Consider the following 17,236-nt stretch of genomic DNA (forward strand, 5'->3'; position numbering starts at 1 on the left):
GTCTTTTAATATTCCTTTCCAGAGAAGTAAGCACAAACTTCCTTCAATAGCAATTTATGACTTATTTCACATCCAGGCTATTTCTGGAGTTCATACCTCACGTCTATAAATAGTCAAGAACAGTTGCGTGGACATGTGGACATCATGTGAATTTTGGGTTTGATGGCGCTTTAGGAGTGGGATCTGCAAAAATTACATATTCAGCTACTTAAATGTTTCAACCAAGAAGAAAAAGAAAAAAATGAGGAATCACCTTCAACTGTACTTCAAAAATGTCAGCTCAGTTGATCTTACAAGGTCATAACCAAAGTCAAGGAGGATGTTAGAGGTTTCCAGCCTTGGCTTGTTATAGCTCATAGAGTTTCTTATAATTTCAAGTAATTTCATAGGTGGCTCAAGATACAATTAAATTTACTTTAGCTGAAATGTTTATGTACACACATATCCCATGTGATGCCTGATTATGTACATTTGCCTTATATCACTATTGCTAGCAGTTGGCTTGCAGGATGATAACTACCAAGAAATCAAACAATAAGTAAACAACTCATATCCAAATGTTGCAGGTCCCTGGAATTACTTAAAAAAAAAAAATCAAATAAAAAAATAGAAAACATTTTTTTTACAGAGAGGAAAATTACTATTAAAGGAAAGTAGTAAACAGAAACAAAATCCCAAAAGCTTTCAATGCTTGATTACAGTCGCTCATAGTGTTTAAGGATATGTGCTCATAGTGCTTAAGGAAAATGAAGTTACATGACTTTCAATACTTGCATAAGTCACTGTGTAAGTGGGATAACGTAGATGAAGCTGGGACCTGGGTTTTAATTGTGTCAGTGAGGGCAGTGGGAGCTATGGAAGATTCAGATGGGAGGAGGAAGAAGAGGGAGCTGTGTTTTAGCAGAAATACCAGTAGTTCAATGGCAAGAGATGGACAGAGTTAGAGCAAAGGCAAAAATCCAATTCTGAGGAGTAGCAATCACTGATGTGCAAAATACTGATGATACTTGAGCTGGGGTTGACACTGAGATAAGCAGTGGTTTGAGAGAGAATTATCTAAGCTCTTGGTGGATGATGATAGCAGGTAGATGCTGGGGGAAGGGAGAAATGAAATAACCCTGAGCCTGGTCTCTGGGGGGTGATGATCATTAGACCTTCCCATGCTTCTCTGGCCGGTATAGTAGTCATGGGCCACAGGCATCTGCTGAGCACTTGAAATGTGGCTGATCTGAATTGAGAAGTGCTCTCAGCATGACAGACACCTCTGTCAAAAACTTCAGTTCAATTCAGTTGCTCAGTCATGTCTGACTGCAACCCCATGGACTGCAGCACACCAGGCTTCCCTGTCCATCATCAACTCCCGGAGCTTACTCAAACTCATGTCCACTGAGTCAATGATGCCATCCAACCATCTCATCCTTTGTCATCCCCTTCTCCTCCTGCTTTCAATCTTTTCCAGCATCAGGGTCTTTTCAAATGAGTCAGTTCTTTGTATTAGTTTCCCAGAACAGAAAGTCAAATACCCCATTAATAATTTTGCACATGAATTACATACTGAAGTAATCTTTTGGATATATTGGATTAAATATTATAATTAATATTAATGTTTCTTTGTACTTCTAAAAAATGTGGCTACTGGAACATTTTAAATCACACATTATTCTCTATTAGGCATCACTGATCCAGTGGTTTCCCATTGCTCTTAGGGTTGGACACAGATTTGTCACTGAGACCATCAAGGTCCCCTGTGACCTGCCAGCTCTTCCGAGGCTGAGTGAGGGCCCCACTCTCCTTGGTCAGCATGTTTCAGGCATGTGGCCTTGCTGTTCACCCAGCACGCCACTGCTTTTTCTTGATGCAGGACTTTCCCTACCATGTCCCTACCCGTCATGTTCTCTCCTGAGATCTTGACTCGCTGAATCCTCCCACCCTTCACAGTCTTCTCTAGAGGACATCTCCCTCCCCAGGGCTATCTCATGCCCTACTTTAATTTCCTCAGAAGACTTCATCAGTATAGAAATTACCTTGTTAATTTCTTTGTGTAATGTTTTGTTGTCTCTTTCCTCCTGACTACAGCTTAAGTCCTTAGAAACCAGGGACCCCCCTTCTGCCTTATTGTCCTTTGTAGCTCAAGGCCTGACACACAGTGGGTATACAATACATATTTGATAAATGATTGAATTGACAAATACAGAACCATGGACAAAGACTCCTGGCTAGACCAGCATAGGGTATTGGGATGATGGCTTTCAGCACATTTCCTCCTATATGGTCCAAACGCCATAGCCCTCTCTAGACTGTTACTTCCTTGAAGGCCTTCGCATCTGTTCACCACTACATTTCCAGGGTTCCCAGCCCACCCCTGTGTGCAAGGTGAAAGCTCAGAAGATATCTATGGAATGAACACATGAACACAAAACCAAGGCTGGTGCCCTAGACCCCACATCTTCCTGCAGAAAACAAAGAGATTCATCAGTTTTCTTTGAATCAGCTTCTACCTTGAATATTTCAGGTGCTTTGCGAACTGTGGAGAAGTTTTTAGTAACTATATTCATGAAACAGCAGCAAATGACATTGGTCCTCTTTGTGGCCCTGGGTATCACAGTCAGCCATTTACAGAACTTGCCAGGTCAGCCAGAAGAGACATTTTTGACCTTCACTGACCGAGTCTGCAAAATCAGGTTGGGTTTTTTGTTTGTTTGTTTTGGTTTAACTGGTCTTCCTGGCTTCAGGAGTCCCCTCCTCAGTGAGGTGTTCCCTGATCATTCATCCCAAATTAGGCCTCAGGCACACTTCTGTCCCTTCTATCACAGCACTTGATTTTAGTTGCTTCTTAGTATTTACCATGAGCTGATGTTCTCTCTTTCATTTATTTATTTTCTTTTTCGGTTGTCTTCTCCGCAGTGGGATGTGTGCACTCTGAGAGCCGAGGCCTGGCTGGTCTTGTTTGTTGTAGAAACTCCGGTGTCTGCAACGGTGTTGGCACAGAGTAGGTGCTGCATGAATCCCCGGTGAATGACTAACTAGTCAGCTGCAACCAAGAGCTGCTTTGTGGACCAGTGACCTATTGGTCCCAGACGCCCCCTCACTTCTGGTACTGCATCCTGAGCTGCAAGTGAACTCAACAAACTCTCTCTTCTGAAGAAACCCCTTAGGTAATACATGCTGATTGCAATCTAACACAAAACTGGGATGCAAAACACCACTGGTCACAGACAGGAAAGAAAAGCCCAAACAAACTATACCAGGAAATTTAGCAACTGCTTTGTGGCTAGGGGGACGTTTTGCTTACAGAGACTGCATTGATCTTGTTGCAAACAGCCACATTGTCCTGGCAGCTGTTATGGTGTGGCCACCTCCATGGATGGTACTTTGGAACCTTCTGTTACACCCTTAGGCATTTATATCCACTGGTTTCTCTGGGTCATGGTGTGACTCATTCACCTACTAAAGAATGACTCCTAAACCAGCCCACACAAATATGATCTTCAAAATTGAATACTTTTCCTCTTAAAGTTTAGGATTTTCCCATTCTCTTTCTAACTTTGGGTTCTGAGAAGTTCCTGGTAGTTCATTTGTGCCCCAGTCACTAAGCTTTACCTGTAAAGAAAACTTGCCTTTGACTGCATCAATTCTGGCACTCAGTATACAGGAGGAAGGAAGGGACTTCCGGTTCTCATGCCCTGGGAGACTCGGTTACATGTCTAAGACAGAAAAGCGGGAATGAGGACAACAGATTTCCAGCAGTTCCAAAGTGGTTCTGGCTATACATGTAGCAAAAGTACATGGACCGCTGAGACTAGTTCCAGGTTTATTTGCCCTTGAAAGTCAGCAGGGAAAGGCAACCACAGAGACAGGCTTTAGGAAGTACAGCTCCATTTCTGTCCATTTCAAAGTCCAGTCCATTTCTGCAGAAAACGAGGGAAGTGTGACACTTCTGCCAGAAGAGGAGGGTTCCAGAGACCCACCTGGCTCTCTCTAGCTGCCACTTTGGCCAAACCATCTACTCCCTTTGAGACGAACTGTCCACATTTGCTACGAGGATTACATGTTCAGTCCTACTTACCTACATCGATTGCTTTTGGGATTAAATGAGGATGTTTATGAAAGCATTTTGTGAAACTTAAATTCAAATTATTCAAATGTAAGTTGCTATTTTTATTAATATCCTCTTTCTTATTATACTAGTTAATGTACACCTTCCTGAATGACTTATGTACAGCAGCCATTGATTGTGCCACTTACGACAGGTAGAGAAAAAGTATGTTGCTTTTGCCTCCAACAGTCGCAGAGTCTGAGCTGGGGAGACAGATAAAGAAACACTCTAATCCAGTGTCATCAGTGCTGTGTTAAATGCTCCAGGAGTGGGGAAAAGAGGAGGTAGGGGTCAGAGTCAGGATTTGGAGGCCTCAAGATGGGCTTCTGGAACCAGGTGAATTGAGCAAAGTCTTGAAGGATACATAGGTAGGAGGTCTCTGGATGGAAAGTGGAGGAGGGATTCTTCCAGCACAGGGGCGGGCAGGGGCGGGGGGTGGTGCTCATGGCACTGGTGCAGCTTTGCACGCCGAGGAAATGTGGATGGGGTACTGACTTCTTCTAGGCAAGAAGGCAGGAGGCTAGGCCAGGAGTAAACCATGTAAGTTTCTCTGGTGGTGGAGGCAATAGTAAGCCTTTGGAAGTGTTTTCTCAGAGATGTGGTTGTTTGGATGTGTGGCTGGAGTGTGTGGTTGACGGTTGGAGGGAGGCAAAACTGAAGGTGAAGAAACCAGTCTGAAGGAGATAAAAGCAACGAAACTCCTGCACAAAGGCAATGACCGAGGGGAAGCCTTATGGTTCCTCGTGCCCCATGGGAGGCAGGGAGGAGACTGGTGGTGGGGTTGAGGAAGACACACTGACTGGGAAAATAGAGGCAGGACACCTCACGGGGTGGGGGCCTAAGGACTGTCACGTGGAGACGGCCCACAGGCAGCTGGGTCCACAATCTGGATCTCAGGGCAGAATCTGGGACTGAAGATACCAGATTTGATGGTCTTCATGCAGATGGCCAGTGGGTCTTCACGCTGTGGGTGATGAAGTGACAAGAGGAAAAGGGCATGGATAGATTTTTCAAGGACAGTGACTTTAATGGGTGGGTCAAGGGGGAAAAGTCCCATGGTGGATGTTGAGAAGTCATCAGAGAGGCTGAAGGAAGTCAGGAGAAACATGTGCCACAGGGGTGTAGGAAGGAGGGAATTTCATGATGGAGTCTGCACATACTCTGAACCTCACAAGTGTTGATGAGGAGAGAACAAAAGAGGGACCTTCTGATTTGTTCACTGAGGGAAGGGCACTCAGGAGTCTGGCTGCACAGGTAACAGGGAGAGAGAAAGGAGGCAGGGGGCTACTAGCTAGATTCTAGGACCCTCGGTGAAAAGGGAGGCAAGCAGCCCAAGGTGGAGAGAGGGTGCAGGGTGGGGGAAGTTGGCTCTGAAAGATGGTAGAAAAATAAATGTATTTATATACAGCAGGGAAAAGTAAAAATGAGGTTGAAAATTTAGGAATAAGAGCTGATGTTCTGTGGACCACCTCCCTGGTGAAGTGGAAAAGGATCCACAGTCCCTGTGAAAGAAGGGAAGGATGGAGCCAAGTGAAGGTAAGCCTAAGGGGAGAAGGCAGGACCTGCCAGAAGGAGAGCCATCAGGACCAGAGGACTAAAGAGTGGGAGAGCCTATGGCACCTGAGGAAGGAAGAGCCAAGGGTGGGCAAGGTATGGGGGCAGAGCATAGGTCCTCACTTTCCAGCCCAGGGACCCATCCACATCCGTCATTCCCATACTGCTTCTCATTCTACTCACACCTGGAGTGGGCAAAGTGATGAGTCATCCATCCATTAGGCTCAAAAGAAAAGCAGAACCAGGCAATGGTGGCAGCAGGGGGTTCATTCAGACACTGCAGGTAGAGGGGCATTTATTTTAAAAAGAACAAGTTTCCAGAGAGAACAGTGGGAAGGCTGAGGAGGGACTTACTCAGAGGAGGGAAGCACAGAGCCAAGATCTGGACTCCCAGCTGGAGGCTTTACACTAAACATGCAAACTTGATGTATTAAAAATGTTTTCCAATTTTCCATCTCTTTTACCTGATGTTCTTTCTCAGGCCTTTATCAAGTGTACTAGAAAAGCTTTTGTATACACATATATAAATGTATGTAAAACATACATATTTTAGAAAACTTGAGAATTTTGGCCTAGTTGAAAAATTTATGTCATTTTGATTTCACATGTTTGACTTAGTATGAATAGAATGCTAGATTTCTAATTTAAAAAAATAGATACACAACAATTAACAGAGTTTTACTGTATAGCACAGGGAACTATAGTCAATATCTTATAATAACCTATAATGGAAAATAATATTAAAAATAATATATATGTATAACTGAATCACCTAGCTGTGCACCTCAAACATTGTAAGTCAACTTTCTTCAATAAAATATAGTATGCTAATAAAAAATTAAGTTGAATTCAACCCCATATCACGTTAGAGACTAGTTGCCATATCCCCAAATGATCAATTGCTCAAAATCCAGCTTCTATTTTTAAACTAGTGTATGCATGTAAATATGACTACAGCCTCAGATTTTTGATATAGAAGCTGTGTGAATATTTGAGGCAAGAATGACATTTCAAGTTATCCTTTATGAACTTCTCCCAGCATTAAAATGTCTCTTCTTTGGATGGATACTCCCTATTTTAAACTTAAAATGCAGTCTCAACGAGATCACAGTAAAGTAGGTTCTGAGTTCTCTAGATGATCATAGTTTATGCTCCTTTCCCATCGGCCCTTCCCCCCAACTCCAAAACAGGAAAACAAAAGTAAACCAAATGAGCCTACAGTTTCAGAGCTTTTTAGAGGCTTGTTCACCTCTATAAGGTAATAATGGCCAATTCCACAGTTACTTTGCTACATAGAGTTTCAAGGGAAATATCTATTTGATTCTGCAAGATTCTACAATATTTGTACGAAAATAATCATATGGGCCCTAATTATGGAAGAGACACAGGGAAGAATAACTCTGTGTTCGAGACTATTTGTTCTTCACAAATGTGGTGTATGGGAAGCCTTCCTTTAGGGTTTGTATCTCATCCCTGACCCTGAGTATCTGTTAGGTATTCGCTAAAATGAAAAAATTTTATTTCATTTTAAATAAAATTTAAAATTTTTGTCACACAGGATTCTGCTTCTGAAACCAATTTGATATGGCTTTTACCCTCTCCTGCCCCCTTAAGGAATAATATTCCTGTTCTACATTTTGATGCCTTATCGACACATTTTTATGGGAAAAGCTAATAGAAAAAAAAACTTCCCTGGTGGTTCAGATGGTAAAGAATCTGCCTGCAATGTAGAAGACCAGGGTTCAATCCCTGGGTCAGGAAGATCCCCTGGAGAAGGAAATGGCAACCCACTGCAGTATTCTTGCCTCAAGAATTCCATAGACAGAGGAGCCTGGTGGGCTACAGTCCATGGGGTCACAAAGAGTTGGACACCGATGAGCAACTAACACACATTGGGGGCTTATGTGCCAAGCACCACTCCAAATGTTTTGCCTGCATTTACTCATTTCATCCTCACAATCCTATGAGATATCACCTGGGGAGGTACAAATACCACCTTATGGTACAAAGAAGGTGCAGAGAAGTAATTTGCCTGGACTTACAACCTCAGCAACCTGAAGCCAGATCATGTGCTTTGGCTCTAGTTTTTGGCCTCCAAGCCAATTCATATACCTGAAAATTTCAATACAACCATGGCAAACTTCCTGGAATTCCCCCAACTGGACTTGCACATTTACCTCTGTCTGCGTTTCCCTTCCCATTCCCATCTCTTCTCTTCCTTGACCGCATGTGTCAGGTCTCCGCTTCAGGTGCCAACGCTCTGAAGACCTTACCTGGCTTACTCTCCAATCAGAATCCATCTCTTTGTTCTTAGGTGCCCTTTGTTGAAACTTTGCTGGCATGTCCCACATCAGGCCTGGGATGAATTACTTGGGTGTTTGTCTATCTCCCCAGCTAAACTGAGAGCTCTGGGAGGGCAGGGGGTGAGTGAGTCTTAATGTTATCTTTTTAGCGCTTGCAGGGGGCTTGCTGGGCACTCAGTAGGTGCTAGGGTTTTCGGAGATTAGAATCATTTGTTTTAAGGAGTCGCGAGATGCCGTCGGGCGGCTGTATCTTGTCTGGGACGACGGTGTGGGCTGAGCCGCCCTGGCCCGGCCGCTCTCCACGCCGGCCCCCACCCGCCCTGGCCTGGCTTGCCGCTTGGCAGGGCTCCGGCGGCCGCGAGGGCCTCTGCTGCCCCGACACTGGCCTCGGCCCAGTTTCCCGGCTTCTAAATGCGGCCCGGAGCTACCGGGGAAACTGGAAAAACACTGGCAGGCGGCCCCACCCCCGGGCCCGGCGGGTCGGGCGGCCGCGTTTCTGCGGCTAAGGGCCTGCTGCTTGGGAGGCGCTGGGGCCCCGGGCGGGGAAGCGGGGGAGGCGGCCGGGCGCGGGCGGCTGCCTGCCTGTCAGCGGGAGCGGGCGCGGGCTCGTGTGTCAGCGGCTCCCTCCTCCCTCTCCCCCCGCCACCGCCCGCCGGGCCTCCCGGCCTCCCGCCGCCGCCGCCGCCGCCCGCTCCCCCCGCGGCCTGGCAGGCTGCCGGCTGCACAGGCGGGGGTTCGCGCCGTTCTCACGACCTCTCAGGTTGCCTGAGCTCATCTGGGAGCTATTCATTTCCTGCCAGAAAGCAGCCGGGCCTGCTAAGCAAACCACCTTGGCCGCAGGGCCGCCGGGGCTGGCCCGGCGTGGCCGCCCCGGCCTGCTCCCCGCCCGGGCCGCGAGCCGCGGCGGCCTCCCTGGAACCCCCGGCGGCCCCGGCGGCCGCGCGGCGGGGGCAGCTTGGCCGCCCATCTGGTTGCACTTAGGAGCCGGGGAGGAAGCTAGCAGCGGGTTGTTACCGGCCAAGGGGTGTGGGAAAAGTTAATTGACTTTAATGACAGGTTTCCCGGGACGGCGGTGACGATGAGGGGGTCCAGCTTAACCCCTAGGTCCCCACTCCAGCAACACGTGGGATGGAATGGGGCGCGCGGAGGGGGCACTCCTCCCAGTCGCGGCAACTCGCTACTTAGAGAAGGATCCCGACTCTAGACCTAGGAGAGCCAACCACCCCCCGCCCCGCTTCCAGCTCAGCGCCTTTCCAGCTCCGGATGCTGCCGGGCACGGCGGGGGGCCCGAGCCCGGGAGGGTCTCCATTGAGAGGCTAATGCAAGCGGCGGCAAGGCCGGCAGCCCGCATCCGGACACGGAGATTGGAGCCGCGCCTTATCGGGAGCCACCGGCACCGCCCCGGGGCGGAGGAGAGGGGCTGCTGGGTGCGACTCAAGATTGTGTAATTAGTTCTGGCCCGAAGGATCCTGATGTGGGCTAAACTCAAGCTTCTCCTCTCCCCCAGCTAATTAATGCAGAAAGAGCCTGGGTGCAGGAGAGTACAGGGTCTTGGAAGTAAATACACTCTTTTCACGGACTTGGAAATGTCCTGGAGAAGGGAAATGACTCACCCAAAGAGATACAGTGAGGTTGACGGCAGAACCGGCATAAGAGCCTGAAAATCCCCACTGGGGCCAGGGTCCCCCTTTTCTTTTCGTTTTGTACGGAAATGCCTCATCTATTAGTTTAAACCCAAATTTCGGGGGAAAAAAAGACCACTTTCAAACTACAATTTTCAAACGAACAAATGTTTACGTCTTTTAACATTATCACTCCCCTCAATATCTGTGTACTTTTAATATTAATAAAAATCCCCTTTTTTCAGTTGTTCCCCTTCAGCACAGGGAAGATGAAGAGATTGAGTTTTGAGTTGATTTAATGATTGCACTGTGTGTGTGTCAATTTTTAAGAATATAAATGTATTTTTATAAAAATGAGATCCTGTTGTCTCTTATTTCTACCAGGACACTTCCGGTGGAGCCAGAGGACAGATTTACCAAGTGAAGCATTTGAGCTTCACTTGTGTCTTAAAAGAACAATTGTTATTATGTCTGTGTTTAAACAGGAGAGAAATGGCAGAAAAATGATATGATAAAGAAGGGTGTGTGTGTATGTCTATTTCTTTGGTGGGAAGGTATGTTGAGCACCTTTCACAGAGGCAAAATGAGGCAAGTAGGAGCCAAAATCTTTAAAATATTTTTTAAACCTTTCACTCTAGATCTGAAGCTGGATGGAAGGTATTTGAGTAGAAAACTGACTGCTGTCTGCTAGATCATTCCAGTGATAGAGCCGCTCTCCACACTGGCCTGTGGGAAAGGCCAGCCAGGCAGGGGAGAGGTAAAGCTTTTGAAATAAGACAGAAAATCGTTGGCTTTATCTTTGTTAGGAAAGCTTCAAAGATTGATCTCTCCCGCCTCATCCTTCTCCTCCCAGAAGCCCTTCTAAGAGAAAGGCGGGTGGGGGCTGTGAGAGCAGGCTAGCGGGAGGGGCCGGGCCGGGAGGAGGACTGGCCGGCGGTGCGGGAGGAGGGCGCGCCCGCCAGACCCACAGCGCGGCTGATGTGTCTGGTCTCGCAGGGCTCGTGGTTTTCATTTCCCCAACACCTGGATGCAGTCAAACACCTGGCCAAATCTGACAAAATCTGACAAGCCTTTGTGATGGGATTTGGAAGAAATTCCCTGCAGATCCTGGCACAGTTTAAAGCTGTCCGCTTTGAGTTAGGACTTGTTAAGGAGGGTTATGTGAGCTGAAACCCGAGACAACCCTTTTGCTTCTATCTGGAGCCCACATCTTGCCTGGAAATGGGGCATGACCAAGCAAAGGGGTCGCTTGCTGTTTGTATTAAAAGGGGAAGATGGCCTGTGTGCTTGCCAGGACGGCCTCCACATGCTTTCTCTATTAGAGCCAAGCACAGAAACTTATCAAAAACATATGTCCGGTGTTAATCATCTGGACTGGGGCTCCACTTGGGAGTCTAACTAGCTGTTCCTTGGCAGAAGGAATCTGTTGACCTTCTCAGCTTGCTTGAAGAGGGTGCAGAGAGGCATTTCAAACTTTTAGGTGCTGGTACAGAAAATGTCTAGCTGCAAGGATTGACTAATTAGAGAAAGACTCCAACACTTGAAGGCTGGAGCTGCAGCTATGAAGACTGTTTTTACTTGGATGCTGGTGAGATACCCTAGGGCACTAGTGCTGCAGGAGCCACCCTTAAATGTGCAGTGGGGACCTAGTACTGGGTTGATTAACTTCATGAATTCAGCCCCCTTCCATCTTCCTCAGGAGCCAGTATGAGAACCAGGACTGAATGACTTTAACCCACCTGCAACTAAAAAGGTTTTTGAAATCTTTTAAGAGACTGACCACAAATTGGCCAAGGAAGCCGTAACAGATGGGTTCTCACAAATTAAATGGAATTTAGCTCAAGGAGCCATGGTAAAACCCTTGATGGGTTTTTTAAATGTTCTTTTAATAACAAAAGGAGCCAATTCCTGAATTCTCAGATTATGTGTAATTCAAATTCTGCCAAGACCTTCATTTTTACATATTCTGAAATAATCAATTCTAAGACATAAGAGCCTTCACTCTTTTTACTTTTATTATATTTTCTCAAATAAACTTCCCAAAAGGAAGATATTTTAAGAGCATTTTCAAACATCTTTGGCATCACATAAAAAAGAAATCTCGTGTAAAAAACGAAATGTCATCTGAACTTTTATCATACAAAGGCGCAATCCAATATGAACATATAAAATATATACAAATATAGTGCATGGTCAGTCACTTAATACAGCTCTCTACAAAAAAGTAACTTTAGAAATTAAAAAAAAAAAAAAGTAACCACTTAATCTCAAAAGTCTTCCCTTCTCTCTCATGGTCCAAGTTCCTGTTTATCGTCGCGAGGGAAGAGAGATGGTTTGGGGAATTTAGGGAGAGCGGTGGCCTGAGCCCCTCAGTTCCGCCACGGTCTCCACATGGAGTCTGCCGTGAGAGAGGGGCCGCTGGAAGGTGACACTGCGTTGGGGCCCACCGAGGTCCCGCTGTTGCTGGTGTAGACTGGGATGACTGGGCCGCTGTGAGCGAAGGCCCCATTGGGGATGAGGAAGGCAAACTGGCCGTCCGGAGCCGGCACCACCTGGAAGCCGCCAAACACCTTAGCCGCCTCTCCAGCAGGGCTGCCCAGCTTGCAGGGCGCGCCGCCGGGAGGGGGCGCCGCACCCCCGGGGATCGGCACGAGCGGCGGCGGCGGCGCGAACGGCGCGTGCTGCGGGCCGCCAGGTCCTGGCGGGGGCGGCGGTGGCGCCTGCAAGGCGGGGTGCGGCTGCCCTGGATAGGTCATGGCGTTGATCTGGGTCATACAGTTGGCCAGGTGGCCGAGGAGTCGGGTGCGCACCTCGGTGTTAACGCCCTCACACGTGGACAGGAAGCGGGTCACCTCGTTCATGCACTCGCTGAAGCCGGCGCGGTACTTCCCCAGCACGCTCGGGTCTGTGCTTAGCGCGGCTGCGGGCCAGAAGGAGACGGATGGGTCACCGAACAGCCCTGGCCCCGAAGCCACCGCCTCCGCCCTGGGAGGTCCCCGCGGCGCGCCTCCCTGACCACCCGCCCGCGGAACTGCCTCTGGGTAGCAGGCTGGGTTTAGAAAAACCATCCACCTCTCCACACTAGCTTGGCGACCGACCCCGAGACGCTCCCTCTTCATTCCCTGTCGCTTCATTTAACCCGATCTGCAGCCTAAAATTTGCCTCCTCCCCACCCCCGAGCGATGTGACCTTGGATAGTGCCCCTTCCCCCTCTTCTGCACCATCCGAGCCTTATATCCCCTTATGTAGCGGGCGAGGAGGGCGTGCTAAACTACATGACCCCAGGCTCCACGCAGCTTAAAAACTACCACGGTTCTAAATCTTTTCACCTCCCATCTGCTTCCCCCACTGCCAAGCCGCCCGCCGTCCGCCGCCCTCGCCACTACAACCTCTCTCCCTCCCTTTCCGGAACAGTAACAACTTGGAGTTGTGGCTATAAATAAGCCCCAGACCGTGGGAACGCAAGAGTGAGCCAAGGCAGTAAAATGTAGCTGAATGCCTCTCACAACCACGAGCGGAAGTCTGGAAGAAATCACCGCGGGGCGAGAGGGACGCCCGCAGAGGGGGACGCGGCGAGCCGCTCTCACCCGTCATCTGTGCCCGCTGCAGGTTCCGGAGGTGTTTCACTGTCATTTCCAGAATGTCCGCCTTCTCCAGCTTGGAATGCCGCGAACTCTGCACAGAAGAGGAGGCAAAGGACGAAAGTGAGAGCCTCGCCAGAGGCCTCGGAATGGTGGGGGTCCGTCCCTCCCCCCGGCCACGGCGGCGACAGCCCTAGACCTCGGCTAGAGGGGCCCAGCTCTCCCGCCTCTGAGAATGCAGTGCAGGCAGGGAAGACCCCGCAGGCAAGGGGATTTCATTCTTAATACCTGGGAGAGAGAGAGAGAGAGAAAAGCAGAATTACCCACTTACATCTTTTTTAAGAGCATCCAAAATCAGTGTTTTTAGCTGGCTCAGACTTTCATTTATTCTTGCTCTTCGTCTTTTCTCCATGATAGGCTTTGATGACTGTAAAGAAAAATTTTAAAAAAGAGCGCTTGAGTTCCCATGGGACCTGCCATTTCTCCCCGCGATTTTAAGGGAGAAAGGAGCCCCCAACCCCGACTTAATTTCTTGGGGGTGCAGGGAAATACAGGTACTGCCCTTACCTTTCTGTGCTCAGATGCTGTCTTTGGTTTATCCGGTGTCGTGTTGACACTGGCTGGAGTAGCAGCCACCGGGGACGAGGAGTTTTTCTCCATTATATCAGCTGGCATTTTCTTTTTCTTTTTTTTAATCCCTAGAGAATTTTATTTTTGGAGTTCTTCACACACAAAAAAATTGTCTTGCTTATGTCCCTTTTACTTTATACTTTCTCAAAACTACTGAGCAAGTGCTGAGGGTTTATTATAATATCTTATGGCTACTTGGTGATCGGTAGCGCAATTCCAGGACCAAGGAGAGAGGTAGACGGGGGATTCCGCTGTTATCAGCACCAGCTCCGGATCCTGTGTGATCCCCAGGCCCTGGCGGCCTCTATATATATCTGGGACTGCACGCGAACGGCTCGTGTGAAACTTCCCAAACTTTCTTTCCCACAGTAACTTTCAGCCAATGGGAGGAGGAGACACGCGGCACCGCTCGTGGACCGCGCCCCCCCATTGGCCGCCAGGCACAAGGCCTGGCGGCCAATGGCGCGCGCCTGAGCCCGGGGCACCAGAGGCTACAACGTCAATCAAAAGGATTTTAACCCTTTGCTACTCTCCCTGCTGGCCTTTGCTTTAGAAAGGATTTTTCCGCATAGGGTTTGCTCTAGTCTAGTTTATTTCTCTTGGGGCTTCGGCCTTTGCTCTTTATTTCCTTTCATATGTAACAGAGCTGCTTTGCCACTAATAAGTTCATTTGAAAAATATATATATTTTAAAAGGTTTAGAAGGACAGGGGTTAAAGGTTATACATGCAGTGGTTAGAACGGGGGAATGTGTGTAAGTCAGGGTGTGAGTTACGAAAAGACCTAAGTGATTTCCCTCTCAGATTCCGCACGTTCGGGGTGGAGGGGGGTGAAAGTTGACCGTGCAAAAAAGGACAAAAAATTTTCCTTTTGCATGCAGAAAAGGAAAAATGTGCCTCCATCTTACATTTGCAGATTTTTCAGAGCAAGGTGGTTTTCGATCCCCGCACCCCTCCCCCGGTCCGTCCCTCATTTCTCCTCTGAAGTTGGGGGCCTTGGACCCCGCATTTCCCCAGGAAACAATCAGAATAATTTCCAACTGAGCAGAAAGGAAATGGAGTTTCAGATGAAAGATTAACAAGGGGGGCTTTGATGGCAATGCCTCAAGGACGCACGCACGTCCTTGCCACCCTTTCCCTTTCCACCCGCCGCCTCTCGATTCTGCAGCGCGCCGAGGCGGCCTGCCGAGCGGCAGCCTCTCCCTCCTTCCCGCCCCGCGGGCGGCCAGGGCAGCCTCGGCACCCGGCGCGCGCGGGCCCTTTAAGAGCTACACCAGCCGAGCTGCAGTTTGACATCAGCCGGCCGGCGAGGGCGCGCCTGGAGCCGGAGCACGTGCCAGGATGTTTTATTGCCGCCGCGACTGCGGCCGGGCCGGGAGGATGTGTGTGTGTGCGTGTGTGTGTGAGTGTGTGTGCGCGCGCCCCGGGGGCAGGGAGGCGGGGGGCGGCGGCGGGCGGCGGAGCGCGGGGGCTGGTTCCTGGTCCCCAGGAGAAGCCAAGAAGGTAAATAGCAGCTGCTGTGCTCGAGCCTGGGAAAACCCCGCCCCCTGCGCCTGGCCTGGGCTCATTGGCGCGCGCTGCGTGTGGGGTGTGTGTGTGTGTATGTGTGTGTGTGTCCGGGCCCCCCCCACCTCCTCCGGCCCCCGCCGGGCCTGGAATCCGAGGGGGCGGCGGGCTGGGAGCCTAGCCCAGGCGCTGACCAACCGCCCCCCCCACCACCTCAACTACCCCCGGGCCAAGGTCAGCCCTTCCGGGCGGGGAGCGCACGCCCTGGGGTGGAGAGTGGGGAATTATTCCAACCCCCCTCCACCCCTGATTTCGGGCTTGAGGTTTTAACTCCGCTGAAAGCCTCACTAGCAACAGCCCGGGGGAGGGGTGGGGGCCTTCTTGTTTGCTCTCTGCCCTGGCCCTCCCTCCCCCCGCGGGGCCCCCGGCGCCCGCCGTGGTCACGAGATGCCTGACCGCACTTAGGAAGCGGCCGGGTCAGCCTCCTGCCTCCGCTCGGCGGCTGCGGTTAAAGCGGCTTCGCGCCGCCCGCCTTCTCTCCGAGTCCAGGGAGGCCGGGCAGCTCCCCCTCGCTGCACCCGGGAGGCCGCCGGCGGGCGGCCGGGAGGAGGCGGGCGGCGCGGGCGGCTGCGTGCTGCCGGCTGGCCGGGCCGCGCGCCGGGAGGAGCCGCCGCCGCCGCCGCCGCCGGGTGCCACGTGGCGGGCGCCGGGCCGGGAGCGCCAGGGCTCTGGCGGCGGCCTCCCTGGGGGATTTGCCGCGCAAGGCGGGCGACGCGCACTGCCCCGGCCGGCCGCCGTCGCCCCCGCCGCCTCCCTCCCGCTCACCCGCCTGCCCGGGTCGCCAGCCCCCGCGCCCCCACCCCTTCCTCCCTTCCCGCCGCCCGGGAGCTCGGGGAGCTGCTCGGGCGGCTCGGGGCAGCCCAGGAGCCGAGCGCGTCTTGTTTGATGTCGGCCCTCACCCCACCCCACCCCCTCCCAGTCCTCCAGGCTTAGAGGCCGCCGGAGGCCTGGCACACATTTCTCAGTCACTTCATTCCTTCCTTCCTCTGAGCTCCCCACTGAGATAATGTTGTAAATGATTTCACCAGATCTGGTCCCGGATGAGATTCAGCGGTTCCTGGCTCTGGGTGACCTTGGGCAAGCCCCTCTCTTTCTTTCATTACAGGACGCATGCTCTGTGCCAGACACAGTGTTAAACCCTGGGATTACCACGAGAGATACAGTGGCAGCCTCCAAGGAACTGATGGTCAACTCTGGAGGCAGACAGACTGATTTTCTGATTGATGGTGGAAGCATTCCTCTATTACTATTCTTTTCTCTTAGAGCTTGGGTGATGGCCCAAAAGATCAGGAGAACCTAAAAGAAACGCTGAACCACGTCTGTATGGGCAACACTACTGGTGGTCTATATGGGGGAGAGGGACAGGGATGAATATAATATTAATAGGTTTTGTCCACAGGAAGCCTAGGGCAGAGAGATACTGTACCTTTATGTGCAGCTGACATCTGCCTGTTTTCCCGTATATTTCTTTGGTAGATCCTAGGTTCAAGAGAGACAGTTATGTGTCTAGATAAAAGTAAAATGCTGTGAAGGTTTAGGATAATTGATTGACTCATAAATTGGGGTATCCTGAAAAACTTCCTGGAGGAGGTGGCCTATGCTTTGTATATTAAAAAATGGGTAGGATTGGGGCGTTGGAGATGTGGTGAGTCATGGGGCTGGAAAGGATGATGGTACCTATGGCATCAACAGCCTAGACTTTGAAACTTGAGGTCTTTACTCAAGGAACATGGTCTGGAGCCCAGGCTGTGTGACAGGCAAGAGTGTGAGAAGCCACTGGAGGAGGAGGCTTGAGTCCCTTAAACATCTTGCTAAAGACTTACCTTTACACAATGGAGAGCTGTGAAATGCTCTTGAGCAGAAAAGAGACATCAGAGTTCTCCTTT

The 17,236-nt window shown here is 50.2% G+C and overlaps 1 protein-coding gene across 1 annotated transcript; it reads right to left on the reverse strand.

The window, feature by feature from the left end:
- Window positions 1–11,572: 11,572 nt before the first annotated feature.
- Window positions 11,573–14,053, reverse strand: HES1 (hes family bHLH transcription factor 1). The gene is given in 4 exon segments (NM_001034678.1): window positions 11,573–12,495; window positions 13,163–13,250; window positions 13,488–13,583; window positions 13,724–14,053. Coding segments are annotated over 4 exon segments (843 nt in total). The 5' UTR covers window positions 13,832–14,053; the 3' UTR covers window positions 11,573–11,944.
- Between the last annotated feature and the right edge of the window lie 3,183 nt (window positions 14,054–17,236).

The sequence above is a fragment of the Bos taurus genome, chromosome 1 (genome assembly GCF_002263795.3).
Source record: "Bos taurus isolate L1 Dominette 01449 registration number 42190680 breed Hereford chromosome 1, ARS-UCD2.0, whole genome shotgun sequence".
NCBI lineage: Eukaryota > Metazoa > Chordata > Mammalia > Artiodactyla > Bovidae > Bos > Bos taurus.